This window comes from Actinia tenebrosa, unplaced genomic scaffold (genome assembly GCF_029948245.1).
Source record: "Actinia tenebrosa isolate PJP-AT-01 unplaced genomic scaffold, QUT_ActTen_1.0 PGA_scaffold5__44_contigs__length_20552954, whole genome shotgun sequence".
NCBI classification, from domain to species: domain Eukaryota; kingdom Metazoa; phylum Cnidaria; class Anthozoa; order Actiniaria; family Actiniidae; genus Actinia; species Actinia tenebrosa.
In genome coordinates this window covers 2,943,907-2,969,538 of record NW_028292582.1, presented here as the reverse complement: position 1 = coordinate 2,969,538, position 25,632 = coordinate 2,943,907, and the positions used below count along the sequence as shown (strand labels likewise).

The 25,632-nt window shown below is 38.1% G+C and overlaps 2 protein-coding genes across 2 annotated transcripts; one reads left to right on the top strand and one right to left on the bottom strand.

Annotated features, from left to right (window-relative positions):
* The first annotated feature begins 7,989 nt into the window (after window positions 1-7,989).
* On the top strand, window positions 7,990-18,662 carry LOC116289203 (protein Wnt-7b). The gene is made up of 4 exons (XM_031696083.2): window positions 7,990-8,553; window positions 8,882-9,141; window positions 13,943-14,223; window positions 16,961-18,662. The coding sequence occupies exons 1-4, from the start codon at window positions 8,474-8,476 to the stop codon at window positions 17,453-17,455; spliced, it is 1,116 nt and encodes a 371-aa protein (XP_031551943.2). The 5' UTR covers window positions 7,990-8,473; the 3' UTR covers window positions 17,456-18,662.
* On the bottom strand, window positions 18,576-25,405 carry LOC116289207 (uncharacterized). Its single transcript, XM_031696087.2, has 11 exons — window positions 25,218-25,405; window positions 24,770-24,825; window positions 24,006-24,078; window positions 23,708-23,779; window positions 23,278-23,364; window positions 22,228-22,291; window positions 21,765-21,816; window positions 21,623-21,663; window positions 20,815-20,876; window positions 19,730-19,790; window positions 18,576-19,330 (listed from the first exon to the last, which is right to left on the bottom strand). The coding sequence occupies exons 1-11, from the start codon at window positions 25,403-25,405 to the stop codon at window positions 19,238-19,240; spliced, it is 849 nt and encodes a 282-aa protein (XP_031551947.2). The 3' UTR covers window positions 18,576-19,237.
* Window positions 25,406-25,632: the final 227 nt, after the last annotated feature.

The window sequence follows — 25,632 nt, the reverse complement described above, 5'->3', positions numbered from 1 at the left end:
TTGCGAAAATCAGGGTTGGTAAACTTAAACTCGTTCTTTAATCGCTCCCATGCAACTTTGTCGTATTTGTTATCCTTTGGGTTAAAGACAGTGTCACTAGGAAGCGGCGCACCCAGCTCCTTTAGTATCCTGCGAATAGTAAAAGCAACATGAAACCTTAGGAAAGGAATATGGAACATGTCCGCGGCTATACCACATCCTTTAGTAGCAGCCCAGACAGCAAAGTTTAACTGCTGCGGCCAATACCGCATGTTGGGACCTGATAACCATTCTCTGGATTCTTTCCCTGAGGTATGTTTCATGGCAGTTTCTCTAAAGATGTCTCTGACCTTTGTCTTGAAGGTTGCAGGACCCACGGGAATCTCCAAAGAAGTAACCATCTTAGCAAAGTCATTTGCACCATCTTTGTTGTCGTAAAATGGGTAATTCTGATTGGTTACTAATAGATCCTTTGGAAAGTTGGGCTGTTTGCTTACCTTTTGCCTTTCTTTATGCACGGGTTTTGGCTTAACATAACCGGGCGGTAAAATCTTAGGATGCTTTGGCGTAGGTTTCAAATCGTCATACACCTTATTGGGTTCTTGACGATGCTCAAACATCTTTTCAAGATCTCCCCGATTTAAGTAGTCCCCATAATGCGGCTGCTCCCCAAAGTCATTTCCAAAAGCGTCGTACATTAGTATATATAATGGATGTTATACCATCGGCACCTAAGTTGTACCCAGATCTTCCCTATACGGAGCCCAACGAACTAAACGCTGAAAACTTCAGGCTTAATAAAGCAAATTTAATCCTGGCTTACTTGGAAGGGCAGGCAAAACACTACGAAAAAGTTAGGAAGAAATACGTTAGAGCCCGTAGTACGCTACATAAGATTGCGATAACTTCAGGATCCATATCTGTTGTGTTAACGGGCTCCGGCGTTGCTACTTCGCTTACTGGACCCGGAGTAATTGTTGGAGTTCCTTTGGCCGGCGTTGGGGCAGCCTGTGGTATTATTTCGGCTGTTGCCACGGGCATTATGAAACAGTTGTCAAGCAAAATATCAAAACACGACACGACAATAGCTCTGTCAAGGGCTAAAGTAAATACGATTTCCGATCTTGTCTCAAAAGCATTGCGTGATAGAAAGATAGACGACGTCGAATTCTCGATTATCCTGGCCGAAGAGGAAAAGTACGAGAAATTAAAGTCCGACATCAGGAATAAAAAAACAATCGTCAAAGATTTATCCGAGGAATCTCGCAAAAAGATCTACCAGGAGGCAAAAGAAGAGCTTCAAAGAAAACTCGCTCAGTAAATATCGCGACAGGATTCTATTTACATATTGAACGCCGGCTGTCTGGCGATTATGCAAATTAGTTTCTTACATTCCATTTCCCCCTGTGTACTTTTCAACTTTAAAAGTGAAAGTGCTGGTTGCTATGGGGAAGAGGAATGTTGGCGTTGCTATGTGACGTCATCGCCTCGGAATCCATCCTAACAGGGGGTGGTTGGGGTCAATTTCGCGGAATATTTCATAGATTACGTCAGGGTAATAAGGAATATCCTTATCCAACCGACAAAACATCCACTCGGCTTTTGTCATATCAGAAACCTCAGGAATAGACTTACCGGTAATTTCAGACAAAAGATAGGGAATAGCTTTATAATATTTCCCTAGCTTTAGTCTTTTCAGCGTTTTCCGTAGACTTTGTGGGGTTGGCTTTTCTAAGTGGTCTATGATTTTCTTCTTTACTTCGTTGTCTAAATATACCGGCCGATAACCTTGGATATGACTCATCCAGTCCCTAAAGTATTTTATTCTCTTATAAGGTGTTTTCTTACGTCCTCCATTGGCGTAATACTGCTCTCTGGTAGCACAAGGTACGGCATTGCGAATGTTCTTACCACACTCGTAACACTGTGCTGACGTGTCATCTTCTATTTGCATTTTTTTACCACAACAAATATACTTATTTGGTTTACTAGGTACGAATCTGGGTTTCAAGCACTTTACACAGAAATCATAAGCAAACTCTTTACATTCTTCACACTCCATATATAGACTAACACATTTAACTACATAGACGCGGGATGCGGGTAATAACGGTACGAATCGAGGGGGGGTACTTTAGACGGGTAATCCTCCAGTGGTCGTTGCGCTGGAACCCCCATCCCCTATACTACTATAGCGTTCTCTAAAGTAGATTTCTCTAAAGTATAGAATCTGTTGAATTAATCCATATAACTTTGATCAAGCAAACAGTTCTCTCTTGGGATTTAAAAATCTTTGAAATCGTTGTAGTTTTCTGACTGCCATCGAGTTAGGGATCTGGATTTTATTTTCTGGAAGAAACTTAACGAGATCTTGGAAGAACAACTGATATCACGAATAGATAAGAGGAGAAAAGGAGAAGGGCAGCTGAGAGCAAAGCACAGCACAGCAGAGGAGAAGAGAGGAAAGGAAAGGAAAGAAAAAGAAAAGGAGGATAGGAAAGAAATAGAGAAAGAAAATTAAGAAAGACTTTGAAATAATTTCGTTTGTATGAAAGAATCGACAAAGTTTTGAACGTTAACTTTTTTCTCTAAACAAACAGGAAATGAAACAACGGGAGACTTCTCATATTCTTGTACATTTTTGCTCTTGTTTTCATTTCGATCAACTTCATTTCAATGTCAATATATGGTTTCAGCCATCGACAATCGAAAACCCATTTGGCACAACACTGTGCCAAGCTTCATGCAAATACTAGAATCTAGAAATACCACTTCATCGAATGGATTAAATGCCAATCATTAACTATTTTTAGATCTTTTTCGGCCATCAACTTCTTCCCATACTCATCAGCCTGAGATTTCGTGATATTAGAGCCAATCTAAAAACCACAAAAACCAGTTCTTACGATGGGTGTTTTAATATTTGTCCGGTAGGAAGGTGTTGAGTGCCTGGAATTGTATTTGATGCCGACGAAACTCTCCCTGAAAATTTTTAGGCAAAACTATTTTTAATATTTAATTAAATTTTTGAGTTCTGAGTAACTGTAAGTTTTGGTAAATTTAGTTCATTTAGTGACGTCTATTTTGATTTTCTATCTGTAAATATAATAAATAGGACTGCATGATTTGAGATATAGTTTTAGTATAGTTTGATTCTTAATAATTGTAAAGATTGTGAAGCGCATAGATCATATATTTTAATGAATTTTGCGCTATATAATAATAATAATATTATTATTATTACTATTATTACTTCCATTTCTAAGCTCACAAGCATCACAATTTGAGTTTACCATAATTATGGTTCATTATCTTGAAGCGAAGGTGTTGAAATTAGCGTTCAACTTGCATGTCTATTGAAGGGGTGTGGGAAGAATGCGAGTCAAAAAGTTGCGAGTTGCGAGTTGCTGAAATGAAAAAATACATAAACTACAAAAATTAAAATTAAAAATTGACAAAATAAACAAGTAAATGGAAAAATAAGGTTAGTTTAAATTTGTTAGCAAGAACAGCAAGAGCGGTGCACTAAACAAATAAAAATACAAAGCTGCCCAAGCGAAAAAACAAAGACAACAAATAAGTTCAGATTCGAAAAATCTAAGAAGTGCTAATTTATAGTGTAATAAGTAATGGTATAAAACCAATCACTTAAACAGTTTTAACAGTTATTCATCTCGACTTTGTTTCGGTTATAATTCATCGATATTCACTTCGCCTTCGGTTAATAATTGCTGACTGTATTTTCTGAAGTCATGTACGTTTTTCAGATCAGTGGACGAGGATTTTCGTGAGAATTTTCTTTTACAAAAGAGAACGAGGTATAGGCTTGGAGAAGACGAAAATCATTGCACTATATAAAAAATATATATTCCCTTATGTAAACAGCAAACGCCCAGCAACCTGACATCGGGTGGCTCTCGTGTTGCAAAAATTGACAGGCACAACATAAGTAATATACTTAGGAATAACGGTCCAAAGAGAATTGATGGGGGGGGGGGGGTTGCAGGAATTTTGGTTGCATGATACGATATTTATTTTTTTGGCTCAACCCTTGCACGTTATTTTTTTTTGCGTACAGTTAGATATTTTTCTTCCAGCAGAAGAGGTTGCGCGATATTTTTTTTGGTTGAAGTTCCAACTTTGAAGCCAGTGTGAACCCATCGTTATTACAACCTGAAATCTTCGATTCGTGCACAGAAGAGGAAGAAGACTATTGTTGTTTGAAGCTAAGTAAACACGACGACCCGACACAGACTGATAAAGCCGTCCCATTTTAAGGAACTCAAGATAAGACGTCTGATAAAAGCTAGTCTAAGATTGTACATTTGCACGAAATTGGAAAAAAATATAAAAGCTTTATTGTCTTAAAAAAGTTTCTCTGGTTTCTCTGCCGATCAGTAGTGGAAGTCAATGAAGATTTGCCAAGTCGACAAACTCAGAGCCAACGTCGCATTTTCTCCTACTGGCAGCATCATCTTTTTTCAAGACTTTACGATAATTATGTACAAGATATCTTCTTGTCATCATTAAACATTGTGAAAGTACGTCGGTGGTAAAATGTTAGAACGTACCGTCACGAACCCCTACATTTTTAAACATATCTGCTAATTTATTGCAGGTTTTTTTTTTTTTTTTTTTTGCTGTGAGAGTGTTGTTTGCATATGTAACGAGAAACGGAACGCCTCAATGTACCGAATGATAATAAATGAAACTTTTGTTGCTTGGGTTTTGATAACCATGATTTTGATAATTTTACAAGTGTGAAGTTATCGTTAAAGTATAATTTTTTCAACAACTCGCAACTCGCAACTTGCAACTATCGGACTCGCACTTTACCAAGACCCCTATTGAAGAGCATGTCAGGAAGTGCTGTACACAGATTGTCTGGAAGTGAAAAAGATAGTGCATCTCTAGACCACCTATCAAGATATGTCGGCACCTTGAACTAGGTTACCCTACCTAGCATAGCAAACTGGAATTTTAAGCACTTTTTAAGTCCCTTGATTGCCAAATGATCTCGCACTTTGTGTGGGAGGTAGAGAAATAGTGTAGATTTGTTTTCAAAATATTAGGCTGAACTTAAAAACATGTGTAGAAATGTGGTCTTCTCTGTTTTGTTGTTGTGTTTTGGTGAGTAGTGGTGTTTGTGTTTTGGCTGATAAGGATTTAAGTGTTTAAACTCAATGCTTGTAAAATCTTTCTTTTTTTTACTAAGTTTTTAAAATTGCACGAGTTTCAAACACAAAATTGCACGATACGAATAGATCTTTTTTTTGATTCAAGGTATCGTAAAAAATGATAGATAAAGAACGTCACGTCAAAATTTGCCCAAACTTTGGGTTATTCCAGCATGTTTGTTTGCATGTTTTTTTACTTCGCTTCTCGACAAACCCACATACCAAACTATACCATATGTATTTACCAGTGAAATCTGCGCACAAGGTGTTTAGTAGGTATGACGCTGTTGTCTAACATCTTGTACAATATGTGAATACCATCACTGATTACATATCTCGAGTATTTCTCAAGTATTTCTCCAATTCAAGACATCTTTGATGTCATCTTCTTAAATTAAAAGAAAAAGTGATCAAAATATTTACAACTCCAGATAATTTTGTCGTCTTGTTGTTAATCTTATCGGTAAATTAATTGAATTCTCTAAGTAAGTTTTCCATTTCTTCCTCTGTTTTTGTTAGACACTCCTTTTTTCTTTGACAATAGTTTGGGATCTCTAATGACCTCATTTAAAAGATTGCAGTTCAGATATTATACTATTTATTTAGCTTTCACTAAACAAAAATCAAAATAATTCCTCGCTGAAGTCGATTTATTGCTTTGTACTTCTTTTAAATCAAAAAAATATTTCAAGAATTTCTGCACCAAAATGCGTTTCATAAGTGAATAAATGGTCAAGTATTTTATACAATGAGCTTAAAGACTGGGTTTTTAGTAAAATTACGGCGTTTTTTTGTTAATGTTTTTGTTGTTAGTGGATTAGGGAAGTCTTAATACGATGACTCTATCGTGCTAGTATGGTCACCAGACGTAGAGTACTCCTAGATTATAGATATCTATTGCTTAGTCGTCGATACAGATCTCAAAGTTGATAGTACATTTCTAAGCCAGAGTTGATTTCAAACAAACTGTGTTTCTAGTATTAATAAGCCGGTTTTTACTGATAAATACATCCATTATGATCAAGCAGTTTACTTCAGCGGCCCTTAGATGACGATCTGGTTTTTTTTGGTTTTTTTTTTGACTGAGTCATCTTCGGTCTTACACATTTCAAAAATGTGATCGTTTCGCACATTTTAAATATTAAGTAGTTTTGCCTGAAGCACGCGGTGCGTTCTTTGGGCGATCTCCTACCAAGATCAATTCGATTGAAGACAGCAAAGTCAGACCCCAGTCTGTGAGCTAAAGACATTTGAGTTGATGGCCACATTCTGGGAGTAGCTGAGCTGAGCTGATTCACGTCACGAATAGATAGCTAAAAATGGGTGTTTGAAGGTTGGAGGAGGTGGGTTCCAACTCAACAAGGATGAAAGATTTTAACCTTTTGACCTGAACTTTTGCTGTGCAGGAAAACGGGCGCATAAAATAACAAAAAGTATTTTTAAAATCTATTTTTTTCATGTGAAATGTCCCAAAAATTTATTTTCAAAAGATACGTGTGATTAAGAAAAGAAAACGAGCTAAACAGATAATCATAACAGCGATCTATTCAAAGTAGTTAATGATAATAATTACATATGTAGTTTTCTTGTAACAATGGTAATGAATCAAAGGTGGAAATCTGGGCCAAATCCTTGGATGCCTGGAAGCCATGTCGATGCTATATCAAGAAATCAGGACAAAGTACCAAATTGTTTTGAAGTTGAATATGCCATTATCAGCTATTTATGAATGCTGTTTTAATCTCTCTTGAAAGTTTTCTGCTTCGGGCGAGAAAGATAAAAACCGTCTGTGCAACTCATAGGAATTAGAATCAAAAGTCAATGACTTTTACATCTGGAACTTTTTGATTTTTTTTCGGGAAAATTTCGATAATTCCCGAGAAAATATCTCCGAAAGGAAACACGTTTCCCGCAAATTTTTCTTAGTTATTTTAAATACAAAAAGATGTAATGTCGAAGGATTATGTAGCGATTTGTCGTGCTACAGACAATGGTTGCTAAACCATCATTTGTGGTATGTTTAATTAGCTTAGCTCGCCAATAATGATTTTCACATACGGCTAAATGCCTTGGAAAATAAAGACCATTACGCACTGAAAACCGCGAAAGCATCCCGATTCTTTAGCTGTTGTTCTTTTTTATTTGTCTGGCCAAAAATCTCGTGAATAAGTAACCTCAAAGTTGATTCTAAATCCTGCCAAACAAATCTTTATTTTACGAGATTGAAATTGTTTAACAGTTCGTTTTATCAAGGCTTGTCCGTTGCCTCTAAGTAATCGTCTGGTAGATCCTAGAAAACTCTTTCAAATAAAAGATTTTCGAGCTATTAGATTTTGCGATGTCATAGACAATCTCTTTTTCATTTTGATTACGCTTAAGAATTCAATAAACGTTTGTAATGTGTTTGTAGATAAGCTGTAAGATAGTACGAGGAAGCTCTTAGGAAACAGGAGAGAGAGAGTTGGTTTTAAAGTGGTTTTACTCTTAGTTCCGTTCCTCAAAAAGCATTCGTCTAGCCCGTGGTCGTGCAAGTACCGAGACGCCTTATCGTGTTCAATCACTTTATTATTCAATAACGTTTTTAATAAACGACGATCGATTTAATTTAACAAACGCTCTGCAAGGCTAAGAAAAGACAAAGCACCATTTAATTAGACACCCGCTCTAGGTTTAATTACTTTCTAGACTTCAATCCATAACTTGCAAACCGCCTTCGACAATCTCTAATAATTTTCAATTTCAGAGCCACTGTGTTCAAGATTTACTCATTATCAACCAACTTTTCTCTTATTACTTGCACCAATTCCATAATTTCCGGAATCGAAGTATTCCATTCGGCCGGTAAGCCCCATCGATTGTTTTGACAAGTTAGTCGAAATAATATTGAATGATAGCCCTAGAAGAAAAGGTGTGTTGAAGTGTGACCGGTTTGGACCAATCAGACGGCGAGTAGTGACGGCTTTTTCTTTTGGAGCGGTTTTCCTTGCTTGAATATTAGTTCGAGTCGAGGCATGTGATATTTCAATAACGTATATACGCGCAGAAACATAAGTCGATCTCTTGTATGCGTTGAGAGATTTCTACAAGGGCTTCGTAGTGAGAGAGGTCTCTGACCTTGAAGCGCTCCAGGGACAAAAAGTATCACGTTTGGCACTCACTTCAAAACATCTTGCAACCAGCTTTTTTATGATTTTTTCTCTGCGTTCCCCGAGAAAGTATATCCCAGACTGCCCTGGAGATTGACAGATTCAACGAGTGAAAACCAAGAGACCATATCTCTTACAAGGCGAACGATCCCAAAGCAAAACAGCATTAGAATGGGTGCATCATCTGTGGTTATGGTGTGGATTTTCATCGCGCTGTTCGGCGCTGCAAAACCCGGACAAAGAGTCGAAAGGTAGGCTGTTCAATGCTTGTCTTTACGTGTGAAATCCAAACGGTATCTCAAGTGTGGCTCTAATTGATGGCTTTATTTAACACGACACGATTGTAATACATCCTTTGGGTCTTCAAGTGACTCTCGTAAAAAAGAAATCCCAAAAGGTCGGGCACTTCATAAGCGTCGATTAGACATCTTCCAGCATCGTTCCAGCCATCCAAAAACTCAGCAGCTTGTAAATAAATGAATCCCTTACCGGATTAAGCACTGCGTTTACCTCCGTCAACGACCCATGTAACCAATTTAGAGAGTTAATTAATGTTTTGCTATTTTTATTGCTCTTCAGGGACGTTCCTTTTATGCCTAACGCAAACGCTTTAGAGCTTGCTTCAAACACAAACGCCGAGAAATTATGCCCTCTTTTGTCGTGGTTGAAGCCGCATCAGAAAAAAAAGTGCTTGCTGTATCCAGCTTTGGTGGCCAACGTACAAAGAGGTGTTGGGATGGCGCTAACCGAGTGTAAAAACCACTTCTCGGATCATCAATGGAATTGTTCTGGGATCAACACAGCACAAGTCTTTAAAAGCCGTGGAATTCTGACTACAGGTATTTACTGATATCTAGTCCTCTTGTCTGGTTTGAGGTCACTAGCTGAAGATCCCCATGTATTTATTATTGAACTAGTTCGCGTATTAAATGGGACATAGTTAATATACATCTTTGGTCGTGTGCTTACAGTAATGCGGAGCTATTCTGTTTTCACCTGGAAAACAATTTAGTTTACCCAAATCCGCTTAAGACTATAGTGTCCTCGAACTTGAGGCAATCAATCGGGGCCCATTTTCGGATTAGCACAGAATAAATTGACAAAAGCAGCTTGCTAGCTGACAGACTCAAGGACTGAAAAGACCCCTGATTAAGTCTTTATTTCCAGACCAAAGATCTCGAACGTCGTCTTCTGTGTTAGATGAAGTGTGTGTTTACCTATGTATGCGATAGTTCAATGTTGCTGTTGGAAAAAAGACATTTAATCGTCTGAATCTTGGACAGGTCATCGTTATAGATTCGATAGCTTTTTTACTATATTTGTCACTTTAGTTTCCTAAAATAAACTCTACTTTAGCTCCCTTGGATTATCGAATGCTTCCTCTTCTTTACAATCTTTTTGGAGCTCGCATTTTAAGAATTGAACACTAGCTATGCCATGTCGTACAATTGAGCAATCTTCCAACCGTCCTTTTCCAGTTTTCTTCTATTGAATTATCGAGTTTTGACGGACAGAATCTTACCAAGATTTAACCCTTCTAAGGTTACATCAAGGAAAAGCGCCCGACGCTATAGGAAGTCATTTTCCCGCTAAAACTTCACCTCATTCTTCATTATTTAATTCCCCAATCTTAGGAGGTTTTATACTTCTAGAAAAATATCAAACGAGCATGGAAAATTTCATGGCTCTCATTCAACTCTGGAAAACCCGAACAGCAAATTCAAACCATTGTCGTTTCTTTTTCCAGAACGAGTTGTCCAAACCTCCCTGATTGAAGGTCGCTACGCGAAAAACATTTTATTGTGTACACAATTTGAGAGACAGAGTCAGAGTTAAATCTTTTTGTTGTCAGTATTAAAACATCAAAGATTTGACAGGCCAAAAGAACTTTTATTTTGCTATACAAACTGGCCATTTTGATTTGGAAATTACATAGTCGCTTGGTAAAGCTTGATGTACACAAGCATTACTGACGTAGTGGGTTTGTTGTCTTTCCACGCCTAAATACAAGCCAGTTGTTTTAAGATTTCTTCCCGATATGAGTTCTAGTTTGAGAGGATTTTATGTTTTTAGAAGGCTCATCGCTTACAGGCTATCTTGGACGGTTACGAAGTGCCTCTTGACCTATTTGCTAGGGTCGGTTTAGAAGTCAGAATTAGCGAGGCACTTATCCTGTGTATCTTCAGTCTATTTACGTTACTTATTTCGAAGTTTTTTTTTTCATCTCTCGCGTTACAGTTTCTAACGTAGAATCAAAGTGACCAGATTATGGCCGGGATGTTTTAAGCAAGACTAAACACCAGGCTGAAAAAACAGTCCAAATGTCGATTTAGAACAAACAAAAGCACACGAAACTTCATCTGGTAGATTACGCTTCAGTCATTCCTGTCATTTCTCTCTGGAACAAATTAATCCTACGAGAGAAAAAAATTGTAGAATTAGCCTCGAGGCTCATTGTTCCAATTCATTTTAAAGTCCAAAGAACGTTTTTATGTAAGAATGCAAATCGTTTAACTGGTTATATCCGTTCTTTTGTTCGCTTTAATTCATCTTCTACACGTACACTTAAAGTCAGTCAAATTGTAGTATACGGGAGGTATCTCCAACTTCTTCGTGGTATTTTTCAAGGGGTTTTTACTCATTAATTAGGTTTGAAGGTTTCTTTACAGTTGAGAAGTAATCCTTTGAATCTTATTGCTAGCTAAACACAAAGCCTAGCTTATCATTTCATTTTCGAAGGCGTCCTGACGGAGTCCGACTGTTAAAGCTGAATTGCAGTTACCGTTTGTTCAACAGCCGATAGCAACAGATAACACTAATCATTTCTAAGTGTATCGCTTTGAGTCTCTGATTGGTTATCTTGCGGTTAATAACTTCCTCTAGCGGTGATATATCAAGAATTGTTTCCCAACCATCACAAATTATCGCAGTCGGTAAACAAATCGAAAACTTATTAAACTGGGCATTTCACAAATCAAAGCGTAATAACAATCTTGAAGCGCCTTTTAGCAAATAATGAAAGGCACAGCTTGCTTAATTCCAAGGATTTATTAATTTAAACTTGATATGAAAAAGGATTAAGCAAAATGACCCTAATTATCAGAAATATTATTACCTCAAAACCAGAACTGTAGAGTTCATTAGTTCCTTATTTAGTTTCAAAATGATTTGAGCATTTTAGAAAATCTTTGTAATTTGGACAAAAATCAGGTGTCTCCGGCCTCAAGGGCTTGTCAAAAACAATCATTTAAGTCTACTTTATGATCGGCAAACCCTTTGGAAAAATTAAAGTAATCCCTGACAGCATTACGCAGGAAATACTCTCGTTTTTTCTCAGTTTGAGGTCCATACATTCTCTTTCTTTAGCTAAACACAACAGTTTTCTATTTACTAGGAATTTGATTGAACTTAAACCCGGGAAATCGCTCCTTGGAAGCGGACGTTTGAAAGAAAATCTATGGTTTTTCTGTAAACATATTAAGGGCACAAAAACATGTTAGTGGATTCTTCAGTAGATCATGACTAGAATGCTAATATTTTTTTAGGACGTTGCCTCCTTAGAAAAGCCGCAGCCTGGCAAATTAAATTCTAATCATTGTCGCTGCAGCCGTCAAGGACGGTTTGTATTCATGTATAATGAATCTAGGTAATGAGGAAAGTTAGAATAATGGATAATAAAGCGAAAAACAGCCCGGACTGCTAGCTTTAGAAAAACTGGAAACTGCGTCTGCAAAACAAAATGATTTTTTAAAATCTTTATTACCTAAGCGGATTCTTATTACAGAAGCAAAAAGTCTTAATTTCCCCCCCCCCCCCCCCCCCCCCCCCCCCTAATAATTGAATATAAACCTTCTTTTTGGAAATCTGAAATTATTTTATTTTGTCAAAGAAATACAGAACAATAATGACGTACGTTAAATATTTATTTTCACCGCTGTTCGGATTTCCTTCGGCGGGCTCACCACAGCTCGCGTTTAAGGAAGCTTGGTTTTCAAGTACCGATTATGTTGGTATTTCTAACTCTTGTTAGACAAATTAATCGCGGTTTTATAATCACTTTCCTCGTTTGTCCGTTTAAACAGTAAACGTGCTGCAGCACGGCATATCTGGCTTGTTTCAGACAAGATTTTGTGTGGTCCGTAATGACGTCATAAGAAAATCCCTGAAAAAGACTAGTTGTATTAATTGAGTTTCACAGCGTTATTCTGCGAACTCAGACATTTCAACGGCTAACGTTGTGAAGAACATAAATGGTACCGACTGATTTATTTTTGATTGCAGGACCGCAGCGAAAAACCAATTTTTAATTCTTAAAATATCGAAATCCAGTCTTAAGAAATTCTTTTTAAGATAACATGCTAAAGAAGAGTTTTCGATGGAATTTCATGCTACAATTTTGCAGACCTTTCCATTGATTTTCGAAAGGTTTCAATTCACTTATAGAATTATTCTTAGAAAATTCTGACATTTTACAAAGTTTGCTAGCTGTTAGCCACGACTTCACCAGAACTTGTATAAATTTCCATTTGAGCTGTTTTAAGTGCAGTGGAGAAGTGTTGAAGGCTTTCATCGCTTTTTATTATTTAATCCTCGTTGACTTTAGCGAAAGATTTATTCAAACCACTTATTTCTTATCATTGTTTCCTAACCCTTCTAGCTGTTTGTTGTTTTCTAGTAATTAATTAAAGATTTTGAATTCCAAATATTTATGTGAAGGAAGCATTGATGACATTCCTCGGCGAATCCACATCATCGTCATGCACGTGTGCATGGAGTGTGACGTCAGAGATTAGTAAACCTTTATTGGGTAAAAGAGCGGAGCAAAGAGGGATGTCGTTGTCGGTGTCACACCCATCCTTGTGGTCCTTACGCTACAATCCTTTCTTCTTACGGTGTAACACACCCTTGCCAGACCTTTCCCTTGAGGTACTGGTCTTCCTTAGGAACACTAACGAGACACTCTCTTCTTACGGTGTTACACACCCTTACCAGACCTTTCCCTTGAGGTACTGGGCGTCCTTAAGAACACTAATTAGACACTCTCTTCTTACGGTGTAATACACCCTTACCAGACCTTTCCCTTGAGGTACTGGGCGTCCTTAAGAACACTAATTAGACACTCTCTTCTTACGGTGTAATACACCCTTACCAGACCTTTCCCTTGAGGTACTGGGCGTCCTTAAGAACACTAATTAGACACTCTCTTCTTACGGTGTAATACACCCTTACCAGACCTTTCCCTTGAGGTACTGGGCGTCCTTAAGAACACTAACGAGACACTCTGATCGGGCTTCCAAGGGTTCCGCAGAAAGTATCCAAGGATTCAGATTTGAGATCTTATTTAAGATGATAATAATTTGGTATGATACTTATCGGGTGATGATGATCATGATTGGTGATGATGATGCCGATAATTTCGGATACTGATGATGGCAATTGTTGATGATGATGAAGATAATAATTTTTGTTGATGATGACGATGATAATGATTTTTAGTGATGCTAATTTGTATGGTTGGAATGAAGACGATTATGATAATTTATTCTTAAAGATGACGATTATAATGATGATGATAATTTGTAATGATGACGATGATAGTTTGTGATGATAACGCGTTAATGATTTGATATCTTTTCCCAGGGTCACGTGAAAGCGCTTACGTATATGCCATCACATCTGCGGGGGTGTCCTACCAAGTAACCAAGGGCTGTGCTGCGGGTAATTTGGACAGCTGTGGCTGCGACTTGCGTGTTCGTGGACGAGAACCGAGAAAGGGCAAGGAGCCTGGCTGGGAATGGGGTGGCTGTAGTGAGAACGTTAACTTTGGTGATGAATTCTCCAGGAAGTTCATGGACTGGCAGCCAGCGACTAAGGACATCAAATATTTGTTGATGAAACACAATAACGAAGCGGGAAGAAAAGTGAGTAAAAATTTGATAACTTTTGGTATACAAACAGCGTGCGTCCAATTCGTGGTTCTGATACTGACAATAGCGAACAAATCACCGTTGTAGCATTTAATAATTTCTCAGTAACTGTTTTAAAGGGTACTACGCGGTTTACGTACCCTGGTCCCAGAGGCCCGACGTTTTTTCCCCGGCCACGTATAGTTTGAGCCGCGAAGCGGCGAGCGAGCTGGACCAGGGTACGGTTTACGAGGCAATTTCTTATATTTTTATAGGACAGTATACGACTGAAACAATTTATAATAGTTTTACCGCGCAGAGTTTTATATTTTGGTATATTCTAGCTGATGTGTTGAGCTTGTGGGACATAGCAACGGTAACTAAGGGGAGCCGGAACCATGAATCCACATTCATGTTCATCAAAGGGTGACAAAAAAATCCTCAACATGGCTTCAGGGTGATTTCTTTCGTCATTTTGATAGCCTTTAGTTCGGATTTAAGCAGTGTATCCCTGTCTATCGATAATTGACCCAATTTTGATCTTATCTGCTCTTGACATATGCGAACCACCTTTAACTGGTCATGTGGTCATCTCGATAACCTTCAATTATTCAGCCCTCTAACGAGCGATACGACAGTTTTTTTCTGCATTTCCAACTCACGGCATGAAGGAATGTTAGTGACTGTCAACAAGTGTTTTTCCGTCAGTTTTGCACGTAGGGATATCTTTCTCAATCTGGGGGTCAAAACGAGAGAATTTCCTTCTCTTGAGGAATGACATCTTTTTTTGATTTTAATATTTTTCGTCATTTTTACCGTCGATTAGGGATTTAGTTATTCGCTTCTTGGGGTGCATTTTACGTCATGCTGGTTGACGATAACAAAGCATTCATCACGTGCTTCTCTTGTATTAGATTAGATCAACCAACATGGCGGCTATGACGTAAAATGCACCCCAAAAAAAAACTAATCGCTAAATCCCTGTTTCATTGTTTTTTATATATCAAGGGATTTGGAGCCATATGGCTGCACCCTAAGAATGTATTTGAACCCATTGTGGCGATGGAAAAATAGATTTTAAAAATAGCTATAAATGGCATATAGCGGCTGCAAGACGTCTAGGCCCAGCCCACAATATGGGTTTTTGCTCTTAATATATCTTGTTGATCATAATGAACCCCAATCTACTTCCATCCAGGATATTCTACTGATACGTGCTCTTCTGCGTCGTAGCATCAGATGCTACAATTAACCCTATTAACCTTTTCATTCATCATATACACACCTTTAACCAGCGTGTCTGATCCCACACGAGGCTGCATAATACCTTTGTATACATGTTCATTCGGCTGTTCTTAGAGGTGATCAGTTTTCATGAATAAGTTTGAAGTTCTTTTTTTGGGGTAAATTAGATTCTTTTTATAGTCGTCGTTGATAAACAAATGGCACGTGCGCATGGCAGAGCCATCTCACCCAGAAATGTTTTGTACAAGATAATTTACAAAGTTATTACTGTATCACAAGTCAAATATCATCCTCTTTGGCAAAATTGTTATTTGTTGACGGACATCATCGAAAATTTAGATGCACCTCGTGATTGGCTTAGAAGACATGATTGACGTTTAAGTAACAGCTGTCTTTTTTGTTTTTTAGCTCCGGACATTTACTGAAAATTTATTTTAAGCCGATTTATCATTCGTGTTTCGCACATAAAACTTATTTAATCTTTTCTATGATCTACATCGCCCCTTTTTTTTTTTTTTTGGAAAGAAAAAATCTTACACAAAGATATGAGGAATCTTAGTAACCTAGCCTTTCACCACAGGATGCCCAAGCAATTATATTTTTGGTGTGCTGAAGTGTCGAGAGGAGTTTTCAACCGTAGATTATCAAACGGGACAGTAGACTTGCTTATCATTTATCTTCTGCTAATAATCAACATTGGAATTCAATGGTATATCACGAAACATTCTGACAATTTGTAATCCGACCATTAACCTCGCTATACCGGCCATATATGAGAAGTATCAATATGATAAACCTTTTTAATTCGACCAAATCGACTTTAACCGACCGTGATCGAATAAATATAAACAATAATTTTGCTCATGAACCTCCTTAACGCTATCGCTTACAATCCGACCAGTGGCATTCTAAGGTGGTGTCAGTGGCATCAGTGGCGTAGCGACAGTGAACGACCCCCCCCCCCCCCCCCCCCCCCCCAACGTGTATAAACACGTGTATACCGCGTCCTACCACTGATGAGAGCATTTACATTCCATTCTCTTCAAAATATTTACTGCTTAACAAAATGCAGTGAATCAATAAGCTGTCCTTGACAAGCCGTCGGGAATTCAAGCCCAATTAATAAATCTAATTCAAAATTTTGGCATATCCTTGGTGTGACTGGTGTTATATCCTGATATCTGAAGATAAAAGTAACCGGGCTGGTTTTTTACTCGACCTCAAACATATGAATTGAATTTGGTGCCGTTTATTAAATCAATATGCACTTTACTCTGAAAATTATGTTCGCAAGTTTGTGCTTAAAATAGACTAAATAAGTGGGAGAAATGGCTCAAAGTTGTTTTTAAAAAAGAATTAGTAAACCTAATGTTATTTTGAAAGTATTTCTTGTGAAAGAGAGTGATAATTTAATTTTAGACAGAGCATTTGAAAAACAAGCCAAAAGTCTATAGAATTTCAATTAACCATCACTAATTAAATTATGTCGTTTCTGTCATTGTTTCAGTCTCTGCGAGACAACATGGGCAAGAGCTGCAAATGTCACGGAGTCTCTGGTTCATGCACGGTGAAAATCTGCTGGAAGACGATGCCAAATTTCAGTGTCGTTGCTCAGTTGCTCCGTATTAAGTTCGACCGCTCGATCCGCGTGCGCGCTAACGCCAACAAGAGCAAGCTTCAACGAACGACCCGAGGTAAACGAGGAAAACAACGAAAGCGAAAGGATAAAAACCGAAAACCTCCCGCCTCCAGCCTCGTACACAGCGAAAGCTCTCCGGACTTTTGCCGACCGAATTTAAGTCTAGGAATTCTCGGGACTCAAGGAAGAATTTGTAATACCTCATCGACTGGTAATGATGGTTGCAAACACATGTGTTGTTCAAGAGGGCACGACACGGTGGAAAGAAGTAAGATGGCCAAGTGCAATTGTGAATTTATATGGTGCTGTAAAGTAAAATGTGAACTCTGTGAACGTGACTGGCTCGAGCATTTGTGTAAATAAACAATCACGTGGTTGGACTAGGATAAAAACTGGACTATCACGTGCACATCACGTGCGACAGTCTTGCGATGCACTCAACGCACACTACGGATAAACAGCAATCATTTACTTTTCTCTACGTAAATATTTGACATATCTCATCCACATATCAAAAACTACGAACCAATCAGGTCGCGGGAAATTTAAGCTCGCATTGAGCATGCTCAGAGAAACAAACAACAGTCACGTGACCAGGACGGACAAATTTTTCTCACGCCAAGGAATGAGGATTTTAAAGCGGCAGCAAGACGAAAGAAACTAGACAACTGGCCTAGTCCGCAAACAATTTAAAATATTTCCAAGTAATAAAAAAGTTGCATTTCGAATGGTAAAAACAGTCATCAATGTTATTAGGTAGCCTAACATGCTAGCCTAATCCGCAGGCTACTCCATATATTCTCTGTTGGTATCCCTGTATTAAATTGTATGGCAGAGAAGAACTAGGAACGAGAGAGGAGGAGGAGGAGGAGGAGTGGGGATGAGGGAGGGAGAGGAAAAGCGAGAGGAGTAGCATCTCCTCTTCTTCTTTCTCTCTCCCCTCCCCCTTTCACCTTTTTCTCCTCGCCACAGGAAGCCCAAGGAGCAAAAAGAGCCAAGGAGATGCCTGCGGAGAAGGCTACTAACATGCAAGTATTAGAAAGAACCCTACAAGCATTTAGATTCAGTTACGTCATCATATGGCTTCCACCCTGACATTAACCAATCACAATGCACTAAAAAATGCGAACCATCCAATGACAATCTATGTATATTTGATGCCATAGCAGCGAACGTTTTCGCTTTTCTTAGAAATTGAACTTCTAGAGATTTGAGAATAACGCCTCTTAACATTTTAGGAAATATTCATTATTTATCGGAGGGAGAGGGGGGGGGGGGGGCAAAAGTGTGTTTTTTCCCTTACAGCTACCCAAAATTATGTCCAATATATTTCAAACATTTAAAAGGCTAACCTATATAAAACTCATTAATTATTTCAAGACCCTCCTTCAGTCAGGTTCACTAAAGCTTCAAGGTCCCCATTTTCTCATCCACCCCCTCCCTTAGAAGCGAACAACTACTTCAAAAATAATGGTAAGCCAGGTAGAATGAAAGACTTTACTTTAAAGTCAAGCTATCACTAGTTCTTGTAAATAAAGTTTGTTAAATTAATAAATCGTGTTTACTTTAACATCGATTCTTTAATTATTCCTGAGTTTTTGAAAAAAAAAAATATATATATATATATAAATGGTCTTACGGTGTTTTAACATGGTTTAGTCAAATTCTCAAACCATAGTCCAATTTCTAGTATAGAGGCTTTGCACCGTCACAAGATGGCAGCCATGACAGGAGGCAGGAACAATTGAATCTATTCTTTCCTCAGGCTCCATGGTTTCTGTCTCAGTTTTCCTTAATTTTTTTTGTTTTCATTTCTCTTGTGCTTCTTTTTCTTTCTTTCTTTCTTTCTTTCTTTCTTTCTTTTTCATTTTCAGTCTGTCTCTTTCTACTACTCTTCCCAGTAGACCGAGGTAGTTGTGATTTTTTAATCGCCTTCGTAGCGTCTGTTATGTTATCCGCAAGTACATTTCAAATCGACCACGTGATGCCAATATTGTACCGAGGACAAGTTTTTTACACCACGTGATTAAAATTTGACGTAGTACTTCCTTATTCTTCCTACTTTCTATTTGTCGCGAAATATGGACACTAAATTTATAAGTCAGTAGAATTAAGAACAGCCCCAAAAGACTTACGGAGTGTAATCTATTTTGCATTTATCGTTTCTCCAATACTTAGAACAAGTTTTCTTGTGCCATCATCCGCTGCCCAGTTAATACCGCTACCAACAATCAAGGCCTACAGTTAAACAAAAAGTTAGCTTTTTAAAACAATTATAAGACTCTAGTATTTAAAACTGACAAGGAGGGCACAAAAAACCCCTTTTTAGCATGGGCGTAATGTTTTCCCATTTCAGACCACGTATCTTTTTTTGAGAATAATTTTTTTATATGTTGTATATCAAACTTTCTGTGACATAGGCAGTCGTTAAATTCAGACGGAAGCCATAGGTACCCCCCAAGTCGGCCTCGTGATTTAACCACTGAATCTTATTGCTACGCACTAATCTAGATAACAGTCACGACTGGGAAATCGGTCAATAGAATACCGTTAACCAAATAAATGCTTCCCTACTTTTACAGCACGTAGCAATGAAAACAGTGGAAAGTATGCGAATCGTTTTCTGACATTCTTTACCTGGAATATATTTGCTATGTCGTGCTGGTTTGATAATAAGTCGCGGTACTTTTCCTTTGATCTGAGGAGAAAAACATACATTTAGACTCCACAGAAAACCATTTGTTTGTAAACGGTCATTTTTTTATTTACGGTCGTTCTACAATATCACGCGCGGAATCGTTCGATTTGTCGTAGCGACAATATAGAGGTTTGGTGGACGTCAATCAGTGTCTCCATAACATTGTAATTGTCGTATTCAAAGGCACGTGCCCATGGAATGTCGTGGAAAAGCCTTCATCAACTAACACCAAAACCTACTTCCTCGTATTCCAGATCCTGAGACCCACTTTTCACAATTCCCCTTTTCGGCGCTACCTTGGATTGTGTTACGGTCACCAAAAAGTTCGGACATCGTTCTCGGACTTCCATACAAATTCACTGACTTTAAAGAGAAAATTTAGGTAGATTTCTTTAGTTAGCTATCTTAACAGCAGGAAGAAAAGCTTTAATCAAGCTAGAAAAATGAAATTTTACTTGTATTTAGAGAGCTAACTAAACATTAACCAAGTAAATAGTTCATTTAGAGTCAGTACATTTGTACGGAAATTCGAGAACAATGTCCGAACTTTTTGGTGACCGTAACACAATCTAAAACAATTTATACCCCGTGACGGCTAGCGCCGAAAAGGTGAATTGTGTTTATTTTTTACGCACGCGCTCCTAGTACTTGTTTAGTGCAAAATTCCTTGTACTCATTCATTCCCATGCATCTTTGCACGCCCGAGCACGTTGATTGGGATCAGAAATAAACAGAAATAAAAGAGGGTCCAGTTCTGGACTAACTTCCTCGCGAAGTCTCTTCCGTGCGTACTTTTGAGAATGATTTTTGTATGACTATGATAGGGCACGGCATGCACATGGAACCATCACGGTACTGAATTGACGACATCCTTTACAACAATCACAACGCGCAGATCATTACTCGCCAATCAAAATACTAGTACCCAGTCACGGCACGTCCGTACAGCGATTTTTTTACCTAACCGGAAATTAGCAATAGAAGTGGTTAGAATGGTTAGGGAATAGAAGACCTCGAAGTTTACCTTAAAAGGGCTTGGCTTTCTGCTGCAGAATCTGGAGTCTCTTCTCTCTTTGCTTTGAGATTCTACAAAAACGAAAGTTATGTTATTTTAGAAAAAATGAGAAAACATTTCCACGAGTGGCGTTTCATTGGCTTACTAAATGCGCATTTTATTGGCTTACTACAGGTGCACTTCATTGGTTTGCTACAGGCGCACTTCATTGGCTTACTACAGGCGCATTTCATTGGCTTACTAAATGCGCATTTTATTGGCTTACTACAGGTGCACTTCATTGGTTTGCTACAGGTGCACTTCATTGGCTTACTACAGGCGCATTTCATTGGCTTACTAAATGCGCATTTTATTGGCTTACTACAGGTGCACTTCATTGGTTTGCTACAGGTGCACTTCATTGGTTCACTACTAGCGCATTTCATTGGCTTACTAGATGCGCATTTTATTGGCTTACTAGATGGGCATTTCATTGGCTTACTACAGGCGCATTTTATTGGCTTACTACAGGCGCATTTCATTAGCTTACTACAGGCGCATTTCATTGGCTTACTAAATGCGCATTTTATTGGCTCACTACTGACGCATTTCATTGGCTTACTGCAGGGGCATTACATCGGCTTACTACAAGCGACTTTCATTGGCTTACTACAAGCGACTTTCATTGGCTTACTACAGGCGGATTTCATTGGCTTACTACAGGTGCACTTCATACCACAGGTGCACTCTACTGGCTTACTACAGGCGTTCATAGAATAAAAAGCGACGTCCAGGAATTCAAGAGGAATAAATTTACGCTAAATAAAACTAATCTTACCTGTAATTTCGCCATTAATTCGCGGTTACGTTTCTTGATTTCTGTATTCAGAAAAGAAAGATTTCCATCGTAAGTCTGCGTCTGAAATATTGCATGGAGTTAGTTTGAAAAATAATTATTTAGTAATACCACAAAATCCTACCATAGTTCTGTTGCTTTACTTTGTCAAGTTTTCGCTGTGTTTCGGTGAGTTCCTGGGGAAAAAAATACACATAATTATTTTTTTAAATGAAAAAAATATTTAAAGAAGGAAAAACAGCTACCCCACCATGGAGGAAATCGGAGATTCCCAGGGGATTGGGGGATCAGAGTAAAAACAAAGTTACAAGGTTCGTATGAAAGAAATTTGAAAATTCCAGATGGGTGGGGGGGGGGGGGGGGGAGGACCTTTTTTAAATTTCCTCCATGGTGGGGTGTGGAGGTTTTTTGGAATCACACATTGACTGAATAAGTTGTCATTAAATGTTCAACGCCTTTTTTTTAATTTCCTCCATGGTGGGGTGTGGAGGTTTTTTGGAATCACACATTGACTGAATAAGTTGTTATTAAATGTTCAACGCCTTGTCAAAGGATTAATTAGTGCAGTTTAGTGCTGTATTCCATACCTGATGATTTTGGAGGATTTTGGAGGAGATATTGTCATTCTTGCTACAAATTCTAGCAAATTCACTAAACAACGGGGGAAATGATAACGAGGATAAATTTCAAATATTGTATATCCACATTTGCATGAAAATTGTATACAAGGAACAAGATATTTTAGCTCTTATAAACAAAATAAATAAACAAAATAAGGTCCCAAGTCTATTGATTAGGCTGTGGGTACTAATAAATACCCCATCTCCCCCTGAGACCTGTTGAAATGCTCAATGCTGGGTGTCTGTAGTGAATATTTCAGCTATACATGAATATGTTGTTTAGCACACATATAGACAGACAGTACATCTATTTCTGTAATTTGACTTTTCGTTTTGATCATATTTGAGGTCCAGGATCCAGGATTTCACTTCCAGAGGTGGTGGATAACTGTAACACCACCCTTAACCTTAATTTGTGCCAGTAAGATAATGATAATGATAATGATTTATATAGCGCCCTTTCTATGTGACTATAATCAAAGGCGCTTTACATTGAGTGAATGACAGATTGCTTTTATGCAATTTACAAGCATGAGAGATGGTTAGTATGAAGTGTAGGCACTGAGGGTGGTCACTGCCAGAGTTTCTTTACGTCCTTAGTGGTTCTTTTATGTCCCTCCTATGTTGGTTAGTAATGATGAGTGTGGAGAGACGGGACCATCATTTAAAATGGTCATCCGAGCCACTTGAAAGTCTAACCATTTGCAGATATAATTACAAAGGCAGCACCTTCTCTTCAGTTATTTCAAGACCCTGAGTGTTGGTCCGGCCAGGACTTGAACCACGACCTCCCTCATGAAAGTCTGATGCCCAACCAACTGAGCCGACTGGTTGGTGATTGAAGATGACAGTTGTTTTGAAATTATTCAATGCTACTCTCATAAAGCAACAAAAATCTAAACTAGAAAAAAATATCTTGGTAGTGGTATTGAAATGAAACCTCATGCAAACAGCCTATTGCATTTAAAACTGCTAGTCTTTATGCCCTGGGTTTTGTCTCATTAATTTATCCCTTACTTCATCTTTTCAATATCTTCTTGATTAGGATGCTCTGTGAGAATGTCTGGGAAAAGTATCTTCAGAAGCATATCCCCTTGAAGTAACCTAGACAAAATTGAAAAATTGCAGCAGTTAGTATTAAGAATTTTCTTATATTAAGAGGTATCGGACAAAGACCAGAATCGTCCAAACAAAGGGAGTCCACTTTTAAAAGAAAAGAAAAGAGTGACATAAAAGAAAAGAGTCAGATGAATGGAATGAAAATAAAAACCAATAGCAGATGTCAGAGTTACACTCTATTGCCTTCAAACAATTGTTGCATTTGGGTCAGTTTCTATACATTTATTGTATCGACCCAAATGCCTCTCCTTGAAACGATTCCAGGAAATAGAGTGTAACTATTGATGATGTTGATAATGGTGTTGCCAGTGCTGTTACTGTTGCTTACCGTTCAAGAACAAGCTTTCCATAAGACTTATTTGATGCAATATTAAACAATTCCTCTTGTAACTTTGTGATTCTACAAAAAAGAAATAATAAAATAATGAACAAACATCTCACGGTCCTGAATAGTCATATGCACAAAATTATTTCAAAGAAATAAACAAAAACCATCCAAGAGGACCAACTCTCTTCAAAGTTCATTTTATGCACATGCATTGGTGGTTTCAAGATTTTATGGACCAAAAATTATAGACAGCACATGCACTCCCTCCCCATCCAATCAAATTCAATATCATATGTACCTTTCACAAAGATCTGACACATCACCACCATCACTGGAAAATGTCTGCAGGTCTTCTGTCTGCTGTAATCGACCTATAGATTGTATATATCCACCAATCAAAACACTAAATCATTCAAAAACGACCAAATCAGGGACATGTCTGGGACTTCTTATCAGAGGGGGTTTACTTTCTACTATCCTTAGCCCCAATTCCTCCCCCTCCCCCCAAACAAAAATTAAAAGGATTCCAGGCACCCATTAACCACTCTATATAGCATCCCCTCACCTCCCCCCCCTTCCCCAAACAAAATTGATAAGGATTCCAGGCACCCATTATAACCACTCTATATAGCATCCCCTCACCTCCCCCCCCTTCCCCAAACAAAATTGATAAGGATTCCAGGCACCCATTATAACCACTCTATGTAGCATCCCCTCACCTCCCCCCTCCTTCCCCAAACAAAATTGATAAGGATTCCAGGCACCCATTAACCACTCTATATAGCATCCGTTCACCTCCCCCCTCCCCCCAAACAAAAATTGAAAGGATTCCAGGCACCCATTAGCCACTCTATATAGCATCCCTTCACCTCCCCCCCCTCCCCCAAACAAAATTGATAAGGATTCCAGGCACCCATTAACCACTCCATATAGCATCACCTCCCCCCAAACAAAAATTGAAAGGATTCCAGGTACCCATGAACCCCTCTATATAAGCATCCCTGTGGAAAACACTTAAATGATGGGAAAGAACTTCAAGACCAAAATGTGTATTGTTCTTACATTTGATCAGTTCTGTGTTATAATCAATCTTCTGCTGACCAAGCCACAACCTACACCTACAGCAAAGGATAGAAAGATACGGTGTATTTTAATCTAAATGCAATAAGGTACTCTTTGCAAGGTTAAGCTTACATGCTTCTTATATAAAATCTATATTTTTATATTATATATATATGTTTTTATCTATCTAGAATATTTATATTTTATTTAAACTATACTTGATGTATAACATAAATAAGCATTTTTTAAGATTGTACATTCATACTATTTATATATTTTTATGCTGATGTGATGCGATGTACGCTTTATCAGTTAACAAAGTAGAAGTAGAAATCAAAACATATCAGAAAGATACGAGTTTTGGGAGTTGCTGTTGGGCAACGACAACAACAGCAACAGAAACAGTAACAACAACAACAACAACAACAGTAAGGTATTATTAGACTACCTTCTCATCGCACTTATCCCTTCATTATCTGTCTTATCATCCGACATTTCTTCCATTTCCTGATCCGACGAGCTTTGCTCTACTTCGCTCGAGTCGTTTATCACAGGATTTCTTGTAGATATTGGTGCTAAATCTTCTTTTCCTTCGAGGCCTAGATCTTCTGCTCGTGAAAATGAATTTGCCGCCATTTTTGTTTTCTACTCCTCACCAGTTCATTTTCGGTCTATTTCAAGAGAGAGATTATTCAAGGGGAGGGGGGGGGGGTACGGATTGGTAGATTAAGGAATGTTCCAAATTAAAAATAAATACTTGAATAAATAACCCAAGACATCATGGAAATTATCTCATACGTATATTAAACATATTATGAAAAGCCTGCTGAAAGATTTTTCAAGAGAAAAAATATATTTAAAGA

Bases quoted from the DNA above. Each gene is read 5' to 3' on its own strand.
- LOC116289203 (XM_031696083.2), top strand. From the start codon at position 8,474: ATGGGTGCATCATCTGTGGTTATGGTGTGGATTTTCATCGCGCTGTTC. The intron at 9,142-13,942 runs GTATTTACTGAT...ATCTTTTCCCAG, and splicing joins CCGTGGAATTCTGACTACAG to GGTCACGTGAAAGCGCTTAC. The intron at 14,224-16,960 runs GTGAGTAAAAAT...TCATTGTTTCAG, and splicing joins ATAACGAAGCGGGAAGAAAA to TCTCTGCGAGACAACATGGG.
- LOC116289207 (XM_031696087.2), bottom strand. From the start codon at position 25,405: ATGGCGGCAAATTCATTTTCACGAGCAGAAGATCTAGGCCTCGAAGGA. The intron at 21,664-21,764 runs GTAGGATTTTGT...TTCTGAATACAG, and splicing joins AGTAAAGCAACAGAACTATG to AAATCAAGAAACGTAACCGC. The intron at 19,331-19,729 runs GTAAAGAATGTC...GTTTAACTGTAG, and splicing joins ACATAGCAAATATATTCCAG to GCCTTGATTGTTGGTAGCGG.